The sequence below is a fragment of the Genypterus blacodes genome, unplaced genomic scaffold (assembly GCF_046128005.1).
Source record: "Genypterus blacodes isolate CSIRO-AG114 ecotype Tasmania unplaced genomic scaffold, CSIRO-AGI_Gbla_v1 ptg000218l_1, whole genome shotgun sequence".
NCBI classification, from domain to species: domain Eukaryota; kingdom Metazoa; phylum Chordata; class Actinopteri; order Ophidiiformes; family Ophidiidae; genus Genypterus; species Genypterus blacodes.
In genome coordinates, this window is record NW_027467017.1 from 41,337 (window position 1) to 64,666 (window position 23,330).

General features: G+C 52.1%; 1 protein-coding gene across 6 annotated transcripts in view; it reads left to right on the forward strand.

The window, feature by feature from the left end:
• The window catches only part of slc4a2b (solute carrier family 4 member 2b), a 28,767-nt gene extending 5,558 nt beyond the window's left edge, over nt 1-23,209 (forward strand). Inside the window, exons 1-25 of one of the 6 annotated variants that reach the window (XM_076170466.1) lie at nt 752-1,079; nt 4,704-4,879; nt 11,369-11,534; nt 11,627-11,856; nt 12,099-12,208; nt 12,736-12,950; nt 14,125-14,261; nt 14,763-14,852; nt 15,286-15,466; nt 15,595-15,730; nt 17,140-17,341; nt 17,425-17,533; nt 17,624-17,808; nt 17,889-18,093; nt 18,231-18,437; nt 18,727-18,875; nt 18,954-19,148; nt 19,268-19,483; nt 19,564-19,653; nt 19,789-19,955; nt 20,092-20,345; nt 20,441-20,610; nt 20,702-20,875; nt 21,386-21,980; nt 22,017-23,209. In XM_076170466.1, coding sequence (XP_076026581.1) covers nt 4,820-4,879; nt 11,369-11,534; nt 11,627-11,856; nt 12,099-12,208; nt 12,736-12,950; nt 14,125-14,261; nt 14,763-14,852; nt 15,286-15,466; nt 15,595-15,730; nt 17,140-17,341; nt 17,425-17,533; nt 17,624-17,808; nt 17,889-18,093; nt 18,231-18,437; nt 18,727-18,875; nt 18,954-19,148; nt 19,268-19,483; nt 19,564-19,653; nt 19,789-19,955; nt 20,092-20,345; nt 20,441-20,610; nt 20,702-20,875; nt 21,386-21,466 — 3,729 coding nt within the window. In that variant the 5' untranslated portion in view covers nt 752-1,079; nt 4,704-4,819 and the 3' untranslated portion in view covers nt 21,467-21,980; nt 22,017-23,209. Of the gene's footprint in view, nt 1-751; nt 1,080-4,703; nt 4,880-7,263; nt 7,534-8,905; nt 9,279-11,368; nt 11,535-11,626; nt 11,857-12,098; nt 12,209-12,735; nt 12,951-14,124; nt 14,262-14,762; nt 14,853-15,285; nt 15,467-15,594; nt 15,731-17,139; nt 17,342-17,424; nt 17,534-17,623; nt 17,809-17,888; nt 18,094-18,230; nt 18,438-18,726; nt 18,876-18,953; nt 19,149-19,267; nt 19,484-19,563; nt 19,654-19,788; nt 19,956-20,091; nt 20,346-20,440; nt 20,611-20,701; nt 20,876-21,385 lie in introns of those variants that run through there. The other 5 variants (XM_076170462.1, XM_076170461.1, XM_076170463.1 and 2 more) reach the window with 5 other exon arrangements.
• Nucleotides 23,210-23,330: the final 121 nt, after the last annotated feature.

Consider the following 23,330-nt stretch of genomic DNA (forward strand, 5'->3'; position numbering starts at 1 on the left):
CCCCGTCTTGAGCCTGTGCGTTGTGGTGAAGCGGCCTCTTGCTGCCTCACACTGGGCAGCTTTTGTGTGTGTGTGTCACAACACACACTGTGCACACACACACACACACTGGCCCTTAAGAAAAGAAACTAGAGTGATGGAGGTTTCCTCACCAGAGCCATTGCATGTAAATCCTCTCATTAAAGGACCATTCTGTCACGTTGTGTTACTTTTGTCACACACAGGGATTTAAAGTTGTGTTGCCACAAACGGACAGCAGCCGAGCGTCTGTTAGCACACAAACGCCTCACAATACACACAACTCAATACTGACAGCTCCGATTCCAGAGGAGCATCCAGGAACACTTTTATAAGGGTTATTATTATTGTCATTTGATGCTTGTGTGCGTTGTGTGTAGTTGTTTGTTTTGTCCCATACATTCACACACTCCTGCCAGCCGTGTGTTTAAATTTAACTTGATGATGGCGAATCCATCACCGTGACCTTTAGTGGACATCATGTCTATATATACGTGTGTGTGTGTGTGTGTGTGTGTGTACATATAGTGTGGCGTGTGAAGTTGGTAGTGGGCTTTGATCTGAGACGTTTGCGGTGCAGCACCACACAAATATGTCAGATATGCCTGTGAACCCTGCATAACTCACAGGAAGTGGGTTTAATCATCCTGAGCCTTGAAACACAGAAGCAGATCATTTATTCAGAGTGCTATCAGATTATGTGTGTGTGTGTGTGTGTGTGTGTGTGTCTCAGCAGCGGCAGCCTCTGACTCAGTGTTGAATGGGCCCTGGAGTCACATGGCTACTTGTCAGCAGGCTGGAGGAGGAAACATAACCCCGAGGAGGAAGGCTGCTGTTATCAGTCTGTCTGAGCCAGCGCTCGGCTCCGCCACAGGCTGGATGCAAACTCTTCACCTCTAACTCTCCTTTCTTTTGTCTCTCTCTCCCCCCTCTGTTTGTTTTCACCCTGCACTCTGACCAGACCCCGGCTCGCTCTCTCTCTCTCTCTCTCTCTCTTCACAGCAGAGTTCAGAACTGCACTACAATGTCAGCGGTGGCTTCTCTGCAGTAAGCACACAAAGGTACAGTACCTTCACAAATCTCTTTGTACGTTTACCCGCCAGATGTTTGGACCTTTCTTCTCCCTCTCGGGGACGGACAGGACGTCTCCCTTCCAGAGCGGGACTTGTTGCTTTTTCTGTCACGTGGCTACAATGTAATGGTTGTATACATTCCTCAGCAGAGTGGTCGGGAGGTTGTTGTTGTCGTTGTTGTCGTTGTTGTCGTCAGGTTAACGCTAATCAAACCTAACCGGGTCAGGATTTGTGTGACACTGCTCCAGTCTGCAGCAGACTTGATGAGACAAGTGCTGAGTCAGAGCTGAACCCTGATAATCTGTACCTGTAAACACGACCTCAGCCTCTCTGTCCCTCTCACTGAGCCCAGCAGAAACATCACCTTTCCTTTCTCCTCTCCTCCTCTTCATCGCCCGGGCCGTTTGGCTTTACGGGGCACAAACTGCCTCGTCATCCTCCAGTAAGCGCTCCACTGGACATTTTATCGGCGGTGAGCAGGAAGCGACGGCTCTGTTAATGTGTTAATGTTGTGGTCGATTCCAGATGGAGCGTTGGCTGCATCATTCACTCTTTAGTTTGATGTTGTTTCCCCTCTTTAAAGGGCAGACTGATAACGGCTCATCTAACCTGGTGTCCTGTCAGATAAGAGCTGATGATTCGCGCGCGTGTGTGTGTGTGTGTGTGTGTGTGTGTGTGTGTGTGTGTGTGTGTGTGTGTGTGTGTGTGTGTGTGTGTGTGTGTGTGTGTGTGTGTGTGTGTGTGTGTGTGTGTGTGTGTGTGTGTGTGTGTGTGTGTGTGTGTGTGTGTGTGTGTGTGTGTGTGTGTGTGTGTGTGTGTGTGTGTGTGTGTGTGTGTGTGCGCTCAGGCTGAGGTTTCCATCGTGTGAGACAGATGGACGCGGCCGCTCTTATAACAGGGGTCGAGGTTCGGACGTCAAGGTCCAGCGTCTATTTTTGTATTTTCCTGATGGAGCTCTTCTGTAATTAACTTTTGATTGACAGGCTTTGTAAATGGGCGTGCAGGCGGATGGCAGCGTGCGGACGGGCTTCATGTTAAGAGTTTGAGCTCTAATTGTCTCTGTCCTTCATTGTAAGGAGCAGGAGACATGAAGAGACATTCAGGGACAGACATGACCTTTACGTGACCTTTATGTGTCTTTGAGTCATTTTAGAGATGGAGCGTGTGTTTTGTGCTGACTCACTGCCGTGTGTGTGTGTGTGTGTGTGTGTGTGTGTCCTCAGCAGCCGCCTTAATGTATGACATCATGGCCAAATCCTTTCCATGTTGTCCATGCGTAAAGCTCATTTCAGATTGTGTTTACATCCCAGCTGGAAGCGTTCTGCTCTCAACATAGCTCAGCTATATTTGTACGCTGTGAGGTGCATGAGTCGGCACAAAGAGGATGTGGCAGAGCTCAAGGATGGAGGAAAGGTCACGAGTCGCCCAGAAACCATTCATCAGCAAGCAGATCAGCTTTAAGATGAGACGCATCAGCGTCGCATCAGAATATTCACCTGGGAGGAAGTGAGAATAAAAACAGGAAGGAGAAAACAGGCTCTTAAACTGATAAATCAAAAATGTCTTCTAGGTATCTAAGGCACTAGGTGTCTTTCTGAATACATTGACATTTCTCAGAATATGGATGACTGTTCTTTATACAGTCAGCTTTAAGATGAGTCGCAGCGTCTCTGTGAGCCGTTACTCCAGAATGAAATGTAAATCTGTCAGAGCCGCCTGTAAACAGAGGCGCTGCTGCTCTGTCTCATCCTATGAGAGAGCGACACCGTGTTACCCATTGCATGTTTTGTAGCTCTGTGGAGATGAAGCACGCGTGTTCGCCTGTTAATGTCCAACATGGGACACGCCCAGCTGGGGAACAGTGAGACAAAACCCTGGAAATGGAATCGAGCAAGAACAACACACCACGACACACCACACACACACACACACACACACACACCCCTCTCCCTGGCAGAGGCAACAATGCGGCGCCACTAAGTATGACCTCATCAATGACCAAGCAACATTGGGAGGCATTTAAACAGGAAGCTTGTCACAGTGGACGCTGCGGCTGCCTTGGCTGGATTAGCTCCTGCGTCCTTGTTGTCCCTGCGTCCATGTCGGCGCTCCCCGGTCCGCACACTTCCCCGTCTCTGCGTCTCCAGCCTTTCCCGCTCCTCTTGTCGGCCTCCGGGCTGTAGAAGTTGGAGCCGATCACCTCCTTCCTGTTTTTATTCTCATTTCCTCCCAGGTGAATATTCTTCCTAAACCTTGCGCTCACAGACTTCATGCTGAGACTAAATGTCCAGTGGAAAGATGTGAACAAAAAAATCCATTATTTTCTCATTTTAATGTCGAGGGACATTTGAGCCAACGGCTGCTAGACGACGTGAAGAGACGCCTCCAGGGGACCAAGAGAGTATCGGGTCCTCATGTCCTCAGTCTCCTGTCAGCCTTCACATCTACGCCTTTGCTTCATAAATCCTGCCCGTTATCCTATTTGTTCCCGATCATTGCTGTTATCCTTCCTCCCGCCCTGAGGCAGATAAGCTGGGTTCCCATGGCTCTTTGCTCGGCACCCTGGGGTTCTGTAACCGTACGCCCGACCTCTTCCACACTGATGGAGTGTAGGTTTACTGAGAAAGTAATCTTCCAGCACACCCCCAAATAAAGGCCTCCGCTCCGCTCCTTCATCAACTCCATTGGGTCAGAACAGAACCGCTCTTTGTTAGCTACTTCACCGTTAATGCATTGATTGCCACCCTAACCCAGTGGCACTTGTCTCAGTTTCAGAGCTCTGCGGTTTGCTGCTAATAAATCCGCCAGTCACAAACAAGGTCATTGATGTGATTGTGCTAGGGCTTATCGTCACGGTGATATCTGCTGTCACAGAGCCAAGCGGGGCTGAGACTGGGAGAGGTCGTCCTCCGGCTCCAAGGCTCTCTGAAGACGGCTGAAATGCCTGCAAAGGTCAAAAACCACTGCGTCAGTTAGCTTAAGCAGGATAATGTGTTCAGTGACCTTTGGGGTCATTCTAGCTGCTAATGTATTACTTTTTATGGTTTGATGATAAAGCTCATTAATGGAGGGAAATATTAGACTTTCCTCCTTAGCTGCATTCGTTTCTGCTATCGTTTTATTTCTTTTGCTTGTTTCCTGATTCCTTGCTGGCTGTGTCCGATCCTTCTCTGGCTTCTAGCTTCTAGTTATGGTTTGATTGATCTATTCCTGCGGCTGTGTGTCACGTTATGTTGAAGGCCTCGGCGTTGTGCAGGTGGAGGCACGTGTGTCACTTATCAAAGGTTCCTCTCCACAGTAGCACCGTGTTATCTGCCTCTTATCTGACTGTAGTAGCTAATAACCTTGAATGGCGGCGTGGAAGTGCTGCAGGGCAGGAAAACAAGAATGGCAGAGTTGAATGGAGACGACCAGCTACGGATTCCACCAAAGCGCGATCCTTTAAATTGTTCCCGGGTTCCTCCGCTTTGTTCTCTGGGTCCTGTCTGCCACCGACGCAACTCCTACTGCGTCATTTGGGACAACCTTGGCGTAAAACCCACCGCCACTGCCAGCACCACGTTTGCTTGTTGTGCTCTGTGTAACCCAACGTGTGTGTGTGTGTGTCTCCAGGTTATGCTGCCCAAAAGCTGTCTGAGTCCCAGTGAGAAAGAGAAGGGCTAAAGCCGCACCCATCCACGCCAGCTTCCCTCAGCTTCCCTCTCCAGCAGCCACTTCACTGCGGAGCCATGAGCAATCCCAACTCTCCCAGCCAGATGACAGACGCCGTGGCATCGGTCCTGCACAGCGTAAGTCCCAAAGAACACCGCCTGCCAGATAAAACACGCCGGAGGAACACGGTGACCTCGGGGACAAATGAAGGGAAATGTCAGAACAACCTAGCAGACTTTCGATAGAATTATGAATGAGCTAATTCTGATAAAGTGAACAATTTATAAATCCATATAGGCTGGATGAGAAATGTTGTGATGGGGGCCAATCCCTGATGTTGCCATAGTAACAGTGTGTGTGTGTGTGTGTGTGTGTGTGTGTGTGTGTGTGTGTGTGTGTGTGTGTGTGTGTGTGTGTGTGTGTGTGTGTGTGTGTGTGTGTGTGTGTGTGTGTGTGTGTGTGTGTGTGTGTGTGTGTGTGTGTGTGTGTGTGTGTGTGTGTGTGTGTGTGTGTGTGTGCCCGCCCCCGTCCGTCCGACCTCAAACAACAACAGAAGAATGTTGAAAATAATCAAGAAGGCATTTGAGTTCTCCTGTCTGCTGAATGTCAGAGGCCCCGCGTCTAAAAACATTTTATTTCCTTTCCCTCAGCTGCTTCCCAAGGCTTGAAACAGGAATTTGTGATAAAGCGAGCGCGTCTGTGGACATGACAGTCTGAACAGCATAATTGCGTTGCTGTTGGTGGGGTCGCTCTGCTGCACATGTGTGTGTGTGTGACGCAGCCCGGGGGCCCAAACTTCATTTTGGCATTATTAAAGTCGTGATACAGAGGAAATCAGAGGGTTTAAAGGTAAACTCTGCCCCTGGGTCGTCAAACCGCTGGAAGTAACATTCCGGTGCCTTCCATTCCGCGCTCATCCCCACCTTCACGCGCCTCCTCGCCCTTTTCCCAGAATGTCGTTCAAAAAGCGGCGGAGGTCACGGAGGTTCAGCGCTACACACGTTTGGTCGGACACGTCGGCCTTTACGCCGTTAGTTAAGAGCTCAGAAAGTACGGGAGAGGTTTGAGTGGAGAAGGAGCAGAAGCTGTGCCGTGCCGGTGTTGTATTTCACGTGCTATTGTTGACGGGGCCGCGGAGATTGAGCGTTTGGGTCTGTGCTGCATAATGGTGCGTTTGTGGAGGAACTGGTCTCTCTGCTTCTCTATGGAGGATAGGATTCCTCCCGACAAACCCGACTCTGCTCCTTCATCTGCAGGCTACAGTCTGGTTTTAGTTTATTTGGATCCTTTGTTTCTTTTGTTGGATTTTTTTTCCGTAAATGATTGAATTTTTCGGAGGGAACAAAATAAGTTCAAATAAATCAATTGAAACCTTTTTAAATTTCTCTGATTTATATGAAGGATAAATAATAAAAAATATGTAAAAATAAAAAAAAATAATCAGGGAAATGCATTTTTAAGAAAATCCAGCCAAAAAATCTCAAAAGGTCAAAGTGACCCAACCTGAATCCAAAACTGGCTCCACAAGCTTCTTGTGCCATGATGCTGAGTCGGCGCTCTGCTCCGCCTCCACTGCCTCCACCGCTGCTTCAGGAAGTGCTGCTTTCCATGAGCGGTGCGTTTCTGTCAGCGCCGCTTCCGTTTTCCAGAGTTGCGCAATCCTGCGGCCGCGCTGCCGAGCCCTGCGTTTTCCCCCCCGTGGCCCCCGGGGGGCCGGAGCCCCACCGGACGTAAACAAACCGCCGCGCAGGCCTAAATAGATCTAATGTACTGTACGATCATCTTAACTTTATAGACTTGTCGCGGGGTTCTTCCTCTAAACTCCACAAACACCAGGCGTAGTCAGAACATTTCGTTGATGTTCTTTTATTTCCTCCAAGGATGCAAAAGATACAAAAGAAAAATGCACAGGACAGCCAAACAAAAAATACCTTACAAAACAGGTTTCACACTTCTCAGGAAAAAAAAAGAAGTTCCTTAATAACTCTAACAGCTTTCCAAAACTAAACCCGATCCAATACAAAGCACACGTCACTGTTACCTTCGGTGTAACCAGCCCACGACTGCTCGCTCCCAGGCTGAAGGCAGTCTCCTTTATGTCCGTAGCTCCTCCCACTAGGCTTAAACAATTTCATAAATCAATTAACACAATTTCTAATCACAAACAGCAGTCACAGTTTCCTTAAACTCAAATATAAATTACACAAATTATCCCCGATTTTCTCTCATTCCACAGCAATGGAAAAAACAGTAACTCATTTGTTACTCAGAAATGAATTCTGCAAACGAAAACATACTTATCGCCCTTTCACGTGCAAGGGCGTGAAAATGTGCTCTATATGTGCTCTAAACAGCTCTGTATGTGCTCTGTAGTGAGGAAGGTGTGTCCCATGCAGGTGTGTGTGCTGGTTCGTTACTAAGTGTGTGTGAGAGAATATCTGACTCAGCCCAGACGCCTTTCAGATGCACCAAGTCAGATAAAAGTGTTTGTTTAGTGACGGTTCCTTAGCAGTTGTTGCTGCTCCCCTAGGTTAATCATTTATATGTGTGTGTGTGTGTGTGTGTGTGTGTGCCTTGTAAAGCTGGGTGCTGTCTTCTTCCTAGCCACGGGGAGCAGCCGGGTCACATGACAGGAAGTGGACAGGGGGCCGTCTCTGGTAGAAACGGTCATCGTGCCGGTTTGATGCTTTCACGCTTCACGACCTTAAAGCAAACTGGGCTATCTTGGCGTGTCTGCGGCGGCGGCGACACACCTGAGTGACACTAGATGGACTTTCTGTTTAGGCATGAGGTGAGTTTGAGCTCAGAGCTCAGCTGGTCTTCAGAGCAGCGTCGCTCTGTGTATGAACTGCTCTATGTACTCTGGTTGTGGTTTCCTCTGCAGCTGGTTAATGTTCAGTCAGCCTGATGCTCCTTTGTCTTTGTTCTGTTGGCGGTTCTGGGACATTAGCACCTCTGGGTAATAATTACACCTTTAATGTGTGACTGAGTGAAGCCGCTCTGCCCGGTGAGGAGAGCAGCTGAGGGCCGCCGCTCATGGCAGCGTCCAAACCACCGATGTCAAACCTTGATCCTCAAGGAGACGTCCTGTATTAGCTTTGTCCCTCAGGGCCGCAGCGCAGGCCTGGATCGGGTCTGCTGGATCCGGTCTGCCGTCTCCTGCGTCTTCGCTCCGTGGCACCAAACGGGGGCGGAGCTGAGAAGCCGCCCCTCGACTTGGAACATTGGTTTCCCAACGCGTCTCCATCTTGAGGCGGCGCTCTTGGTCAGAACACGTCGTCTGGTCGCCTCCGTCGCTCACTCAGTGTCGGTGTCAGATCTTTAGTTGAGATGCGCCCTGCAGCGTGAAAGTGGGCGAGGTTATCTCCTCTGCTGGAAACCACGGTGACGCCGCTGACGTCTCTGATGGAGTCAAAGTGGAGCTCTACCACAGGAAGCTCAGACTGAGAACTGGGACATTCATCAGTTTGAGTGAGACGTCATTCACACTGTATTACATGATTCTCTCTCTCTGTCTCTCTGTCTCTCTGTCTCTCTCTCTCTTTGCTCTCTCCCCCCCCCCCCCCTCTCTCTCCCTCTCCCCTCTGAATGCTGACCATGTTGGATTGAGCCCACCCAAGGACACACCTAATGTCCTCCACATCAGGTCCAGTGTGCTCGTCCTTGTTCTCCTCTGCCTGTGAGCGCACACACACTTCAGAACGCTTCAGAACGCTCTTCTCTACAGTGGCCGGAGTTAAAGGGCAGAACGCTTCATTGATCTGTGCTCTGAATTCAGCGCTTTGAATTGTTTATGGAGCGTTTAAGTCAAGAGATGAGTCACAGTGTGGCTCATCTCTTGACTTAAAGTGTCTAGGGTCAGGTCCAGGAAATGCTTTAGACATCTGCATCGATCTGGACTCCTGCACGCTTTGATTTCCGTGGTCGTTGAAATCCCGGGCAAGTCGTAGGAAGCGTCATGGAAAAGTTCTGGAGCATTGTGACGGATGTGTAGAGGCTGTGAGTATCGGAGCAGAGGTGGAGGTGAGACATGGAGCTTTGTGACGGTCCTTGGTTCTTACCTGCTGCTCACATGCGGCCCTCAGCTTTCTTTAGCACCTTGAGCTTTTGAACCCTTTCCTTTTGAAAAGCTCTCGTTCCTCTGCGTTTACTTTGCCCTTGAAGTGGCGTTGACTCAAAGCGCCTGGGTCAATATTTAGGCTTCACCTGTCAAAGTTACAATGCAGAGGTGAACGTCCACCTCAGGGGTTTTTTGTTCTGGAGCTTGTGCAAACACGGCTCGTCCTTTCAGGCGGCGTTCGTCCTCCAGGCGAGAACCAGAGTCTTGTTTATTCTGCCCCGGTCACAATGGGCAGGCCGGCGGAGGCGGCAGGTCGCACGATAGCGCCGTGATTAGGATATCACAAGGCTTTGATAAGCCGGGGACGTCTCCCGCCTTCTTAACAGAGGCGTCCGGGTCGGGAGCCGCAGAGGCGACGCTCCACTCCATTAAAGCGCCGACGGTGATTCCCTCAAGCTAGCTTTGCCATGAGCCAGGTGAGTGTGGACACATTCTCGTTGTTTCGGTCGCCGTCCTCTCGTTGTTGCACGCGGTCTCGGTTGTGAAACGTCCTCTCGACTCTTTGAGGATCCCTCACACGTCTCTCCCACCTCGGGGGATTCACTGTGAAGCCATGATATGAATGAGAGCTCTGTAGAAATGAACCTGCCCGTACTTAAGCAGCTCTACAAGGGATTCACTCATTTGCAGGACGTTTGTGCCTTCAGTGATTTTCGGGGGGGAAATTGTCATCGTTTTGTCCTTTTTTTGTAATATTTCTGGAGTTCTTACAATGTGCAGCAGAATGACTCTCCCCCCCCCCCCCCCTCTCTCTTATGTGGTAAAGCCTCTGAGTGCCAGAGTTCCACGTTTAGTTGGGTTCCTATGACCTTTGACCCCCAAAACAAACATATTTTTCCTGCTTTGCTATCCTTTCGTAACTTCCTGATCTGCACGTTGTCGCCCTGTAACGTGAAGCGGCTGAGAGAATGTTGTGGTAGGATATCAGCGCAGGAGAATAGATGTGTGTGAGGCGTTACTGCTGTAACAGTTTAATTGATGTATTCAGCTTTTATTGTAGCGTGCATGACCTGGGGCTCCATGTTAATGCCTACAGACCGGATCATTAAGGCCTCAAACCTCAACAAATGCTCCAAACTACAAGCAAAGCACCGCTATTAATCGATCGGACATAATGATCACGGAAAATCATCAAATATTCTGCTTAAAAAGCCTTAAATTGTGACTTTTAAAGTGACGGTTGTGTCAGTTAGACGCTCTGGATGTGCAATCAAAGAAGTCTTTAGTGTTGCAGAGAGGCATGTGACCTCTGACCCGCTTCATACTGATAATGCCTACATGCAAAGTGCTGATGCGTCTGCGGCAGTTTGCTGTGGAGGTCGGCGAGGTCAAGCTGCTGTTTGCTCACTCCTCCTTTTCCCATCTGCTGGGAATCTGTCAGGGAAAAGTGATTGGCTTAGTTTTCCGTGTGTGTGTGTGTGTGTGTGTGTGTGTGTGTGTGTGTGTGTGTGTGTGTGTGTGTGTGTGTGTGTGTGTGTGTGTGTGTGTGTGTGTGTGTGTGTGTGTGTGTGTGTGTGTGTGTGTGTGTGTGTGTGTGTGTGTGTGTGTGTGTGATCACAGTGAACACTTGTGCCGCTCATCCGCCATCGACTCTTGAACTTCCCTCTCACAGTTTCCAGTCTGGATGGATTCGATGAGCTTAACATGTCATAAGTGGCATGTACAGCTGCATGTGACATGGCGTGTGTGGCATGTAGTGTACTGTAGAGTGGCGTACAGAGCACAGTAGTTTGATGGTACATGTCCAGTATACAGTATTGTCTGGTGTGACTTCTTATTGACGGATCAATACATTATTCTCTCCATGACTTCACTCAAAGTTGTTTTACTTCTAAACCAGCTTTGTATTTCAAATATCTACTTTTGATCCTTAAAGTAAAATTAGTAGTAATTAGTAAACTTTCATAATAATAATTAATAATAATAATATAGATTTAAAGCATCCAGCTGCATTTAAAGATGTGTTGTCATGGTGACCTGAGGCACCAGGTGTGGCAGTGAGGGCTCGCCGCGGGAGCTGGCAGATTCTGCCCAGTAGCCATGGTAACGGCCTTCTCTGACGTGGGGGTCCAGCCCATCCTTATCACAACATCCCGCCGGCGGAGCGGCCGCAGCGGGACCCAGCGGGACCCAGCGGGACCCAGCGGGACGCCGCAGTGGAACAGATCTGGTTATGATCCACGTGATCTCTGTGACGGCGTGGACCGAGCCGTCCAAGCACATGACCCGTCTGTGAGTTAGGCCTCATCTGAGTGAAGGACCTGTGGACCTGCACACTGACGGGGCCACAGCTCCCTCTAGTGGCCGTTTGAGGAAAAGGCACTCTGAAGAAAACAAAAGAGAGCAAAAGAGCAGACATGTTATCATTTCCTGTCTGTGTAAAGAAGTAAAGTACATTTAAGCAGCAGAAACATTATGCTTTGTTTCTTTCACCTCATCTTTCTGGTTCCTTATTGATGGATCTTGATCTTGTGTATTGATTGTATTGTTTGCTTGTGTTTGGCAGCCTGAGCCTCCTGCTGCGTCGTCCTTACCGGGCCCGCGCCCAGATGAGGACGACGATGGCGACCTGAACAAAGCCTTGGGCGTTCAGCGCTTCCAGCAGATCCTCAGTCCCGCTGCCGTCGTGCCCGACGAGCAGCACCACAACTACCATGAGGAGGACATCGAGTGTGAGCCCGCAAACACAAACACAAACACTCCACATCTCGCCCGAGAGTCCCAACATGAAGGATTTGTCTGATTTGAACCTGTGTCCCTCCAGACCACCGTCACTCCTCTCATCACATCCACCGGCCTCTGTCCAAACTGCCCGAGGGCCGGAGGAAGAAGAGCAGCAAGAAAAGGAGGAAGGACAAAGATCAGAAGAGCAGCCAAGCTCCCAGCACCGGCCCCATCGAGGAGGGCGAGGATGAAGAGGAGGAGGACGAGGACACGTCGGAGGTCCACTCTGCTCCCTCGGAGTCGGACAAGCCCAGAAATGAGGAGGTCAAGGTATTTGACGAGTCGCCAAACAGCCACTTCCTGCTGCTGGATCGACATATTTTCCTCTATGAAAGTTTCAGTGTGGAAGTAATCAATCATCAGTAGGGTTCAGGTCAGGACACCAGCGGCTCTGACCTGATTAACTATCTGTCCTCTCCAATGCTGATTTCATCCAGAATCTGATCTCTTTTCATTTCTGTGTCGGTGTTTCCTGTGAGTTCTCCCATCATGCTTTGCTTCTACGCCCACAGTTCTTCCTCTCCGATGAAGACCGCGGGGCCAAAAGTGGCACAGAGAGCCCCCGCTCAGCCCGGGGCGAGGCCGCCGCGGGTCAGGACACGGACGACGCCGCCTCCACAGAGTGAGTCCCCACGCCGTGTTAGCGTGTTAGCATGTCGACCCGTCTCATAACCGCGCCTCTCCCGCTGCGGCCATTGCGCAATCCTTGTTTTGGTCATGTTTCGGTTGTTTGGGTGAGAGCGCTCAGGCCGGCCTCCTATTGGCCGCTGAAGGACACGCTGTACGTTACCATGTCTCAGGCATCCAGTGGGCCTGCTGGGTCTGATCCGACGAACCCGAGCGCTCCTCCCCTCACAAGGCCGTATATCACACACACACACACACACACACACACACACACACACACACACACACCTATGACATTTACTGACTCTGCTCCCAGGCGTCCAGCTCTCTCCCTCTCCTTCTCCTGGGGGAGGATCTGAGCACAGAGGCTTTGGGATGGAAGGAGAAGAGGCTTGAGTTAAAAAGTCCATATTTATGATTGTGTTTGCTGTTTGAGTGGAGTCGTCCTCTTTGTAAGAGCGGTAGGTTGATGGTTCCGTTTACCTTCCGTCTGATCTGAGCTCCTCTGTCCTCCTTCATCAGTAAGACGGCCTCGCCTGAGACGTCTCCCACCGCTGCAGCGCCGCCCGATCACCCGCCGCTGGCCCGGGTTTCCTCCGCCAGCCGCAGCTACGACCTGCAGGAGCGGCGGCGCACGGGCAACATGACGGGCGCCGAGCAGGCCAAGTACCAACGGATCCCCACCGACGACGTGGAGGCGCAAACCCTGGCCTCCGCCGACCTGGACGGCATCAAGAGTGAGTACAGACTCGTCTTCTTCACTCAGACGACCCAGACTGAAACCAGAGTTATAGTTCTGTTTAGTTCTGTCAGGTCACTCCGACCTTTTGCTGGTTTGTAGCAGCCTGGTGCCGCTCTGTTTACCGCCGGGGTTCAGGCTGATTTACAGTCAGGGAGTCGACCCTTCGTCTGTGAGCCGCGTTATTAAATGAGCGTCAGCTAAGGGCTTGAACCAATATGGTGGCTAATGGAGAGAGAGAGAGAGACAGACAGACAGACACACAGACACACAGAGACGTTGCTGGAGTCAGCCTGGGCGTCCAGACAAGTCCAGGTCCGCCTCAGTGAAGCATCCTGGGTAAATGTCTTTGCTGCTGGCCGCCGCTCAACCCTGAGACCCCCCGCCCCTTCCTCCCCCCTCCCCCTCCCCTCCTCCCCCTTCCTCCCCCCTCCTCTGTGTGCGACCTGAGCCATTTAACACCTCTGCCTGCTGATGCGTTCTGATAGTTTCAGTCCAGCGGGTCAGGCGCCGGTCAGAGAACACCGACTTCCTCTTCCCACTTTTATCCAGAACTTTGTGTGTGCACGAGGGTCCGGTGGTGCGTCGCCTGAAACCTCCCCCCTCCCTCTGTAAGACCCCCCTCACCCCAGTGCGGCTCTACAGCTCTGTAACACCTCAGGTTCTGATGGCACTCATTCATGTGAGGAACAGAACAGAGTGTGGAGGTTCCTGTCCGTCATGAGCATCAGTTGACGGTTGAAAGTTGTTCCTCTTAATTTTATCGCTGCGCTGCCAGCTCCTGTAACTCCACCCCCTGCTGAGGGAACGCCACAACAAAAGCTCCACCCACCGCGACTCTGTGACTCTGTGACTCTGTGACTCGCCGCGCTGAGATTTGAACTCGGGACCTCAGAGAATATAAATACGTGAGATCAGAGTAGATTTACTTTATTTACTCACAGGAGATCTCTTTTGTTACCGCAGCAACAACACACACACACACACACACACACACACACACACACGCACACACACACACACACACACACACACACACCTGGGACACATGTTTACTTGTGCATGATGCCAGTTTGTTCCTGACTTCAGTCTTGCCTAATAAACCCTCTGACCCGTCTCGCCCTCTGACCCGTCTCGCCCTCTGACCCGTCTCTCCCTCCTCTCGTCTCCAGGCCACCGGTTCGAGGATGTCCCCGGCGTACGACGACACCTGGTCAGGAAGAGCACCAAGGGCCAAGTGGTGCACATGGGGAAGGACCACAAAGAGCCCAGCACCCGCAGCCGCAAACAGGACCGCACGCCGCACGAGGTGAGACGTCCACCGGGGGCGCTGCAGAGCGGCGGAGGGTTTGATGTTTCAGAGCCTTTTCTCTCTTTCTGGCATCAAATGTACCTGAAACAGGAGAATGGAAGCATTTTATCTTCTTTCCCTCTCAAATTTAGCCCCTCCTCCTCCCCGTCCTCCTCCTCTTCCTCGTCCTCCTCCTTTGTAAATGGAATACGGGACGGGAGAGGACAATTAAAAATGAATGAAAGACTTCTTTCCTTTCACACACGGAAAAGAAAAGGGGAGCGAGAGCAGCTGCTGGGTAACCAGAGAGGCTGAGCCATGTTTTATTAACACGCCACACACACACACACACACACACGGGCCCCCAGCAGCCCAGGTAAACAGGTCCCTCAGGGTGTGTGTGTGTGTGTGTGTGTGTGTGTGTTAGAGGAATGTGTGTGTGTGTGACAGTGAGGGTCCCCTCCTCTGATGTGTCAGTGTTTGAGTCCTCCTCCTTGCACCGCTGTCTCGCTTCTCCAGCCGACTCCGGTGGTTGTGTACCGCTCTGCCTCGCGTCCAGAGGGGGTCCTGCTGCAGGAAGCCGCCGCTCTGATGGCTCGTCACCAGAAGGTGAGGCTGGGCGCTGTGGCGTTGCGGCAGGTTTGACCCGTGTGAGCGTGGTGTCGCAGCAGGCATGCAGCAGGTGTCCAGGCGTCTGCAGCCCGGTCCAGCGCTGATGTGTCTGACCAGCATGATGTTTATGTTGCTGCTGCTTAACGTGTGTGTGTGTGTGTGTGTGATCCTGCCAGGAGGCCCGGGAGCTGCAGGAGATCACGGTGTGTGTCTGAGTAATAACACTAAGGTTTGGACTGTTCTGGGTTGAAGTGGCTCACTTGTTTGCTGCTCTGATGTGCAGGTTGGTTTCCACTAAAGGCACAGAAAGTAACCAACCAAGCGATGGGATGTGCAGCTGTTTGGCTGAGTGTGGGTCCCATGCTGGATGTGTGTGTGTGCAGATGTGCTGAGAAGCTCCTGAGCCTCTGCTGCTTCTGCTCCCGCTCAGGTGTTTGTGGAGCTGAACGAGCTCACGGTGGACAAGAACCAGGGAATGCAGTGGAAGGAGACGGCCCGTTGGATCAAGTTTGAGGAAGACGTGGAGGAGGAGACGGACCGCTGGGGGAAACCGCACGTGGCCTCGCTGTCTTTCCGCAGTTTGCTCGAGCTCCGGAAGACCATCTCACACGGTGAGGGAGGGAGGGAGGGAGAGAGAGAGGGGGGGAGTGGGTGAGGGAGGGAGGGAGGGAGAGCGGGGTAGAGTGGGTGAGGGAGTGAGGGAGATTAGATGATGGAGCGGGTGTGTCTGTGTCCACAGGTGCGGTGCTGCTGGACCTTGACCAGAAGACCCTGCCTGGCATCGCCCACCAGGTGGTGGAGCAGATGATCATCTCAGACCAGATCAAGGCTGAGGACCGAGCCAACGTCCTGAGGGCTCTGCTGCTCAAACACAGGTGACTGGCTGCACCACAACCTAAACATGGTCCCTCAGCCTGAAGGGGGGGGGGGGGGGGGGTGCAGCTGTGAGTCTCTCTGCATGGGGGTCCTGCCAGTGAGCATCACATATAATACATCCCTTTACTCAGTCATAAGTCTGAAACGTTGTCCTGTACCAGGAAGTAACAGACCGAGGGTTTGTATCATAGCTGGACTTGGCGTCTTTCATGCCTACAGCGCCACTCAGTGGTCAGTCTGCGTCATGGTCACATGGTCTACTGCAGGGCGTCAAACTGAATACACAGGGGGCCAAAATAAGAAACTGGGACCAGGACGCGGGTCAGACTCCATATTTATTGAAAGATTAACAACAATACTGCATATTTTCCCTTCTCTGCAGATATATAATGATAAACAAAGCTTCAAGCATAAAGAGAGGCTTAGTCCCAGCTCAGTTTGCTTCACTCACATTGGGCCTAAGCCAGATCCCCGACATCTCTTCTTAGATGCTGGTTCATCCATGTTTGGGCTCAGGGTTCAGGCTCTGAGCTGAGGAAGACCTCAGACCTACAGAGCATTTGAGCAGCCATCTCCCCTCCGTCTGATGAGGCACGTCTCCGTTTTCCTCCAGAGAAGACTCGAAGTGGCGCTGATTCAAACCTTTGGCTCTTCTAAAGTGAACTACTCGTGTTGTGGTACTCGTTCCATTTTCAGAGCTTTGCCACACAGCGCTTCCCTGGTGTATGATGCAGTGATGAACTGTGAGCTCACCTGCATGGTTCTCCTGCATCTTCTCTGGTTGGATACCTCTCTAAAGACCTCTTGTCCTGTGGTTGTGCCATGCATTGATTTTAATCCCCAAGGTTCCTCTGTAAGGCACAGACCTGAGTCTACTCCAGGGATGAAGAGTGACAGCTGTGACTTCTCTCCATCTCCTCTGCTCTCTGAAGCCTCTGCTTCATGTCCAGGTTCCTTGTTCTTGCGGCGGTGTTTAGTTTCATCGTGTCTTCTTATGTTATATTCTTTCCTTCCAGCCACGTCGGCTTCTTACGCAAGACAAACAGGTCTGTCCTTCACCTGAACAGATAATCTGCCTCCCACCTGTGTTCCATCTTTCCTTTGGCCATTTATTTTTCGGAGTGTTAGCTTAAATTTGCACAAGGTGACTGGGAACAGGTTGAGGAGGAGGAGGGGTCACTTGCGGTTCTTCATTGACTCACTAGCAGAGCATTGTGGGATGTGAGTTTGCCACCCTGGGTGTTGGATGCGTCTCTTCTTCTACACCTCTGCAGGAGCTCTTATCACTCACGTTGCTTCCTCATCGTTTGCTTGTTGGCTTAGAGAACACGGTGTCTTACTCCAGTTGGTCGTCACGGCAATGGTCTCTCACCCCCCCCCTCCCTCACCTCTGCCCTCCTCCCCTCAGTCACCCGAGCGATGAGAAGGAGCACAGCAGCCCTTTCCCCAGGAACATCTCAGCAGCCAGCCTGGGCAGCCTGATCACGCACCACCACAGTGCCAACCACAGCCATCAGCCCGAGCCGTCAGTCACCGACCCTCTGATGGGCACCATCAACGCCGCCGGAGACGCAGACACGCGCGTCGACCTGGAGAAGATCGACGTGCCGGTAAGTGGAGGCGTAGCACCAGAACTATAGGAGACTTCTTCTCTTTGTTATCCTTATTCCACTTCCTGCCTTGGCATTTTCAGCTGAAGGATTCCATCCCGCTGCCTGGAATACATCGCTCCAAATCCAAACACGAGCTGAAGCTGCTGGAGAAGATACCGGAGAACGCCGAGGCCACAGTCGTCCTCGTAGGTGCGTCACTGGAGCGCCGCACCGCTGGAGCTCAGAGATGACCTCACCAACATCAACCTCACTGCAGTACTCTGTGTGTGTGACTTCCAGGCAGCGTGCACTTCCTGGAGCAGCCCACCATGGCGTTTGTGCGGCTGCAGGAGGCGGTGGAGCTGGAGTCGGTCCTGGAGGTTCCCGTGCCCGTCAGGTTCCTCTTTGTGCTGCTGGGCCCGGCCACCACCAGCATGGACTACCATCAGATCGGACGCTCCATCTCCACGCTCATGTCTGACAAGGTGAGCACGTGACCTCACTTAGCTCCAGGCGTCCCCAGCGGCGGTGACGGCGTTAGTAACACCTGTCCGTCTCCGTTCAGCAATTCCACGAGGCGGCCTACTTGGCAGACGACAGGCAGGACCTCCTCAACGCCATCAACAGCTTCCTGGACTGCAGCATCGTGCTGCCGCCGTCGGAGATGGGCGACGACGAGCTCCTGCGCTCCGTGGCTCGCTTCCAGAGGGAGATGCTCCACAAGAGGGAGGACCAAGGAGCCAAGGAGCCCAAGAGCCTGAAGGACAAAGGTGAGAGGGGACCGTCACTGGGTCTGGGCTCGGCCTGGGTCCACTCGGGACCCAGATCCTGGCTCTGTCCGGGTCTGGGAGCCGCGGTCCTTCTCCTGTTTCAGGTTCTAACCGTCCGCTCCGTCTCCGTCACACAGAAGCTCTCCTCACGCCCTCCAGGAAGTCTGACGACCCCCTGCAGCGCACCGGGCGCCCCTTCGGCGGCCTCGTACGGGACATTCGCCGCCGCTACCCAAAGTACGTCAGCGACTTCAAGGACGCCCTGAACAGTCAGTGCATGGCGGCGGTCATCTTCATCTACTTCGCTGCTCTGTCACCAGCCATAACATTTGGAGGCCTGCTGGGTGAGTCAGTGTGTGTGTGGGTTTGAGTGTGTGTGTGTGTGTCTCTCTTTCTGTGTGCGGGCCTCTCTCTCCCTCTGTGTGTGTGTGTGTGTCTCTCTCTCTCTCTCTCTCTCTCTCTGTGTGCAGGTGTAACAGTAGCTGTGGTGTGTGTGTGTGTGTGTGTGTGTGTGTGTGTGTGTGTGTGTGTGTGTGTGTGTGTGTGTGTGTGTGTGTGTGTGTGTGTGTGTGTGTGTGTGTGTGTGTGTGTGTGTGTGTGTGTGTGTGTGTGTGTGTGTGTGTGTGTCCTCAGGTGAGAAGACCAACGGCCTGATCGGTGTGTCTGAGCTGATCGTGTCCACGGCGGTGCAGGGCGTGGTCTTCTCTCTGCTGGGGGCCCAGCCCCTCCTGGTCGTGGGCTTCTCCGGCCCCCTGCTGGTCTTTGAAGAGGCCTTTTACACGGTGAGGTCAGAGGTCATTGGTGGGCTAACAGGAAGGTAACGGCTTCATGGTTAACCCTTCACCGCTCTGCGATCGCAGTTCTGCAACGACAACAGCATGGAGTACCTGACGGGCCGCGTCTGGATCGGGGCCTGGCTGGTGGTCATCGTCGTGGTGACGGTGGCCTTCGAGGGAAGCTTCCTGGTCCGCTTCGTCTCCCGCTTCACCCAGGAGATCTTCTCCTTCCTCATCTCCCTCATCTTCATCAGCCAGACCTTCATTAAGCTCGCCAGGGTGCGTCTGAGGTCACAGGTCACAGGTCGCTACATCAGGTGTGGGGGTGTGTCGGCCCAACTAAACTCAGTCTGTGTGTGTGTGTGTGCGTGCGTGTGTGTGTGTGTCTCGTCTGCCAGATTTTCAAAGATCACCCGCTGACACGCTGTGGCCTTGCCAACGTCACCGAGGGCAACGCGTCCACAGTGAACACCACTGAGGCGTCGGACGGCGAGGCGGTGTCGCTGCTGGGCGAGCCCAACACGGCCCTGCTCTCCCTCGTGCTCATGGCCGGCACCTTCTTCATCGCCTTCTACCTACGCAAGTTCAAGAACAGCGCCTTCTTCCCAGGCAGGGTGAGAAGCGTCCAGACGCCGTCTCTGTTTGGACTCTGACCAGCTGGACGTCTTGCTCACGTTTCTGTGGTTGTGTTCAGCTTCGTAGGGTGATTGGAGACTTCGGCGTCCCCATCGCCATCCTCATCATGGTCCTGATGGATTACAGCATACAAGACACCTTCACACAAGTACGACTCACACACCGCCACTCAGTCTGGATACTTTGATTTGTCTTCTCCGCGTGCGTCAGCCATCTTTGCGCTCGGCTCACGTGTGTGTGTGTGTGTGTGTGTGTGTGTGTGTGTGTGTGTGTCCTCCTGCAGAAGCTGAGCGTTCCCCGAGGTTTCTCAGTGACGAGTCCCAAAGTGCGTGGCTGGATCATTAACCCCCTGGGGAGCGACGGCAGCTTCCCCATCTGGATGATGTTCGCCTCGGTGCTGCCGGCCCTGCTGGTCTTCATCCTCATCTTCATGGAGACGCAGATCACCACGTGAGTCTGCCATGGGAGCGCCATTAACATTCACCACACCTGAGTTAAGCTCCTCCTACCCTGCTAGTGTACAAATGATTAGATGCTTCAGTGACGTGTGACTTTGTTCCTCACCCGTTCTCCGTTTGGGCTCCAGCCTGATCGTGAGTAAGAAGGAGCGGATGCTGGTGAAAGGTTCTGGTTTCCATCTGGACCTGCTGCTGATCGTGGTGCTGGGCGGTTGCTCGGCTGTGTTCGGGCTGCCCTGGATGTCGGCCGCCACCGTCCGCTCCGTCACCCACGTCAACGCCCTCACGGTCATGAGCAAGGCCGTCGCCCCGGGAGACAAGCCCCGTATCCAGGAAGTGAAGGAGCAGCGGGTCACGGGGCTTCTGGTGGCCATCATGGTTGGTGAGTGTCAGGCGTGGAGACCGACCCCCCCCCCCCCCCCCCCCCCCCCCTCGTGTGTCTGATTGTTCTTAACCCTTTCCTGTCCGCCGCCTCAGGCATGTCCATCGTGATCGGGGACCTTCTGCGTCAGATCCCCCTCGCCGTGCTCTTTGGGATCTTCCTCTACATGGGCGTGATGTCGCTCAACGGCATCCAGCTGACGGAGCGCATGATGCTGCTGCTGATGCCGCCCAAGTACCACCCTGACCACACCTACGTCCGCAAGGTGAGGGGCCGCGCCAAAGGGGGGGGAGGGGGGAGGGGGGTGATGAAATCCCACCAGCAGAGCAGGAGTGACCCTTCTCTGTCCCGTCCAGGTCCGTACGCTGCGGATGCACCTGTTCACGTGTCTCCAGGTGGTGTGCCTGGCGCTGCTGTGGGCCGTCATGTCCACCCAGGCGTCGCTGGCCTTCCCCTTCGTCCTCATCCTCACCGTCCCCGTCAAGATGTTCCTGCTGCCTCGCATCTTCACCGTCAGAGAGATGCTATATGTGAGTTTGCCACAGGGAGGCGCAGTCTGCCTCTTTATCCACGCTTCACCTGCCCAAAGCGTCTGAACACGCAGGGGCAACCGTAAACGCTCTTCACGTCCCAGACTCCCGTTTGTCTGAGTTCCTCTCCTTTTCCAGGTTGTTGTAGCTGAGGATGAGCAGCAGGGCTTCAGAGTCGTATAGCTCCTTACATTCTCTGGGTTTATGCCTCTCATCCTTTGTTTAAATATAGATGTGCGGTGTCAGGTGGACATATTTCCACTGTAGCTACAGCGGTGTGGGTGTCGACGCACAACAGCTCAGCGTGACTCGACAAAAAGGCCACAGACAAAAGCAGGGAGATAAGACTGTAACGCAAGGAAGTGATCAATCAATATGAATGAGTGATGAGTGCAAGACCACAACCAAGAACAGAAGAGCGCTCACACACACGTTTAAAATGCCCCCAGAGTTCAGTCAGTGAGGTCACATGTGTTGTTGATGTCGTCGTGTCTTCTCTCTCTCTTCCAGCTGGACGCCGACGACGCAGAGCCCAACTTTGACGAGCGGGACTGTCAGGACGAGTACACGGAGATGCACATGCCCGTGTAGCCCAGGCCCAGATCCCCGACCCCTGACCCCTGACCCCTGAACCCTCCAGGGGCGAATGGTTACTTGTTACTTTTGTGGAGTTCTTTGACTATTTGATGGCGCGGCACGTTTAGGTGCTCCGCCCAGTGCAACACGCACAGGGAGGTTCTGTAAATGATGACGTCATCCGAGTCGTTGTTGTGTATTTATAATATACATTTTCATATATATATATATATATACTATATACTGTATGTGTGTGTATATATATATATATATAAACTTCAGGGGACAAGATTCTAATTTAAATAATGTAAGTGATCTCGTGCTCCAAATGAAACGCGGTTACCATAGCTACGCTTGCAGACGGATTGATGAGACGTTGCTCTGATTCACATTGAATATGTGGAGGATTATTATGGGATACATTCCTTATATTAACATAGTGACTTATTGCTTTACTTCATGTTGTTGTTGTTGCTCGCGTCTTGTCGCTCTTTTAAATCTCACCAAGCGCCTTATGAAGGAAACCAAGGTGTGCCCAGAGGTGTGCCCAGAGGTGCGCCCAGAGGTGTGCCCAGAGGTGTGCCCAGAGGTGTGCCCAGAGAGGTGCTCCGCCTTATTTTAGACAGCCAATCACCTTACTCGCCGCACTTTTCTTTGTTTATTTTTTAAAAAGACACCAAATCAGAGTAGATGACTGAATTGTATGTGATCGTTTTACTTCCTTAGTGTTTCATGAGGTGGCAGTGTTGCTTTGTTTTGCTTCCTCCATCCCCAAACTCCAGCTGTTTGTTACAAACATGAAACGTGTGAATCAGCTTCTGTACCTGCAGTGACTGTAGATGGCCAGCAGAGGGAGCCGCACCAAACACAGTCAACACAGCGTTAGGTTTTCATACACTCTTACCTTGGTGGGTTCATATTACTAATACACACTAAACCTTCACACACACACACACACACTGAAGCACTAATGTACAATTGGAGGGTTGTGGTCTGTGTCACGTGGTGAATTGTCAGTTTGTGGGTCGTTTGTTAGCTCATCGGGATCTTCATCCAAGTGCCAAACACGTCTTGTAAATAGTTTGGTGGTCAGAATGTGAAGCTGCAGCTCAGTTCAGTCATCTTGGCGCTCCCACATGTTTGAGTTTTAAAGTCTGAAATATTTTCATAGCAGTCCAACATTCCGCGGATTAAGTCTTTTAGTCGATTTTACCGTTTTATCTGCGCAAACGTAACATTTAAGTGTCGACAATCCCGTTATCCGAGAGGGAGGAGCGTCCATTCAGAGAGCCTCCATTTAAAGAGCCTCCATTTTCAGAGCCTTTATCATACGTCATGCTGTAAGAGTTCTTGATTGTATCGGCGCGACACTCATATTGGCCCCAGCTTCGGTTGAACTTTGGCTGCTTGTGCCTCAGACGCTACTCTTCCGCTACATCGTCGCCATCTCTCTCTCTTTCTCTCTTTACATTTTGCACAAACTCCATAAGTGCCTGCGGGACCAGGAAGTGATCAGCTGCCCCGTTATTTATCCGTTAGCAAACACACTCCTCTGTGTGTGTGTGTGTGAGTGGGGGGGGGGGGGTTCTCCGTTTGCTCATCACGCCCGTGGATGAAAGTAGCGTCTGTGTTTGTCAAACGCGGATCGTCTGTTGTTCCATTTCAAAGCAATATGAAGTGTGTGTGGCTTGTCGCTCATGTTCCCTTGTACATACATGGTTCAAATATTGATGAGAAATAAAGGATATTTTCTATTTATCATGTTTTGTCATGTGGTGTGATTTGGATGAAGAATGCTAGAAAGTTAATGTGTAGAAACACTTGGAGCACACACACACACACACACACACACACACACACACACACACACACACACACA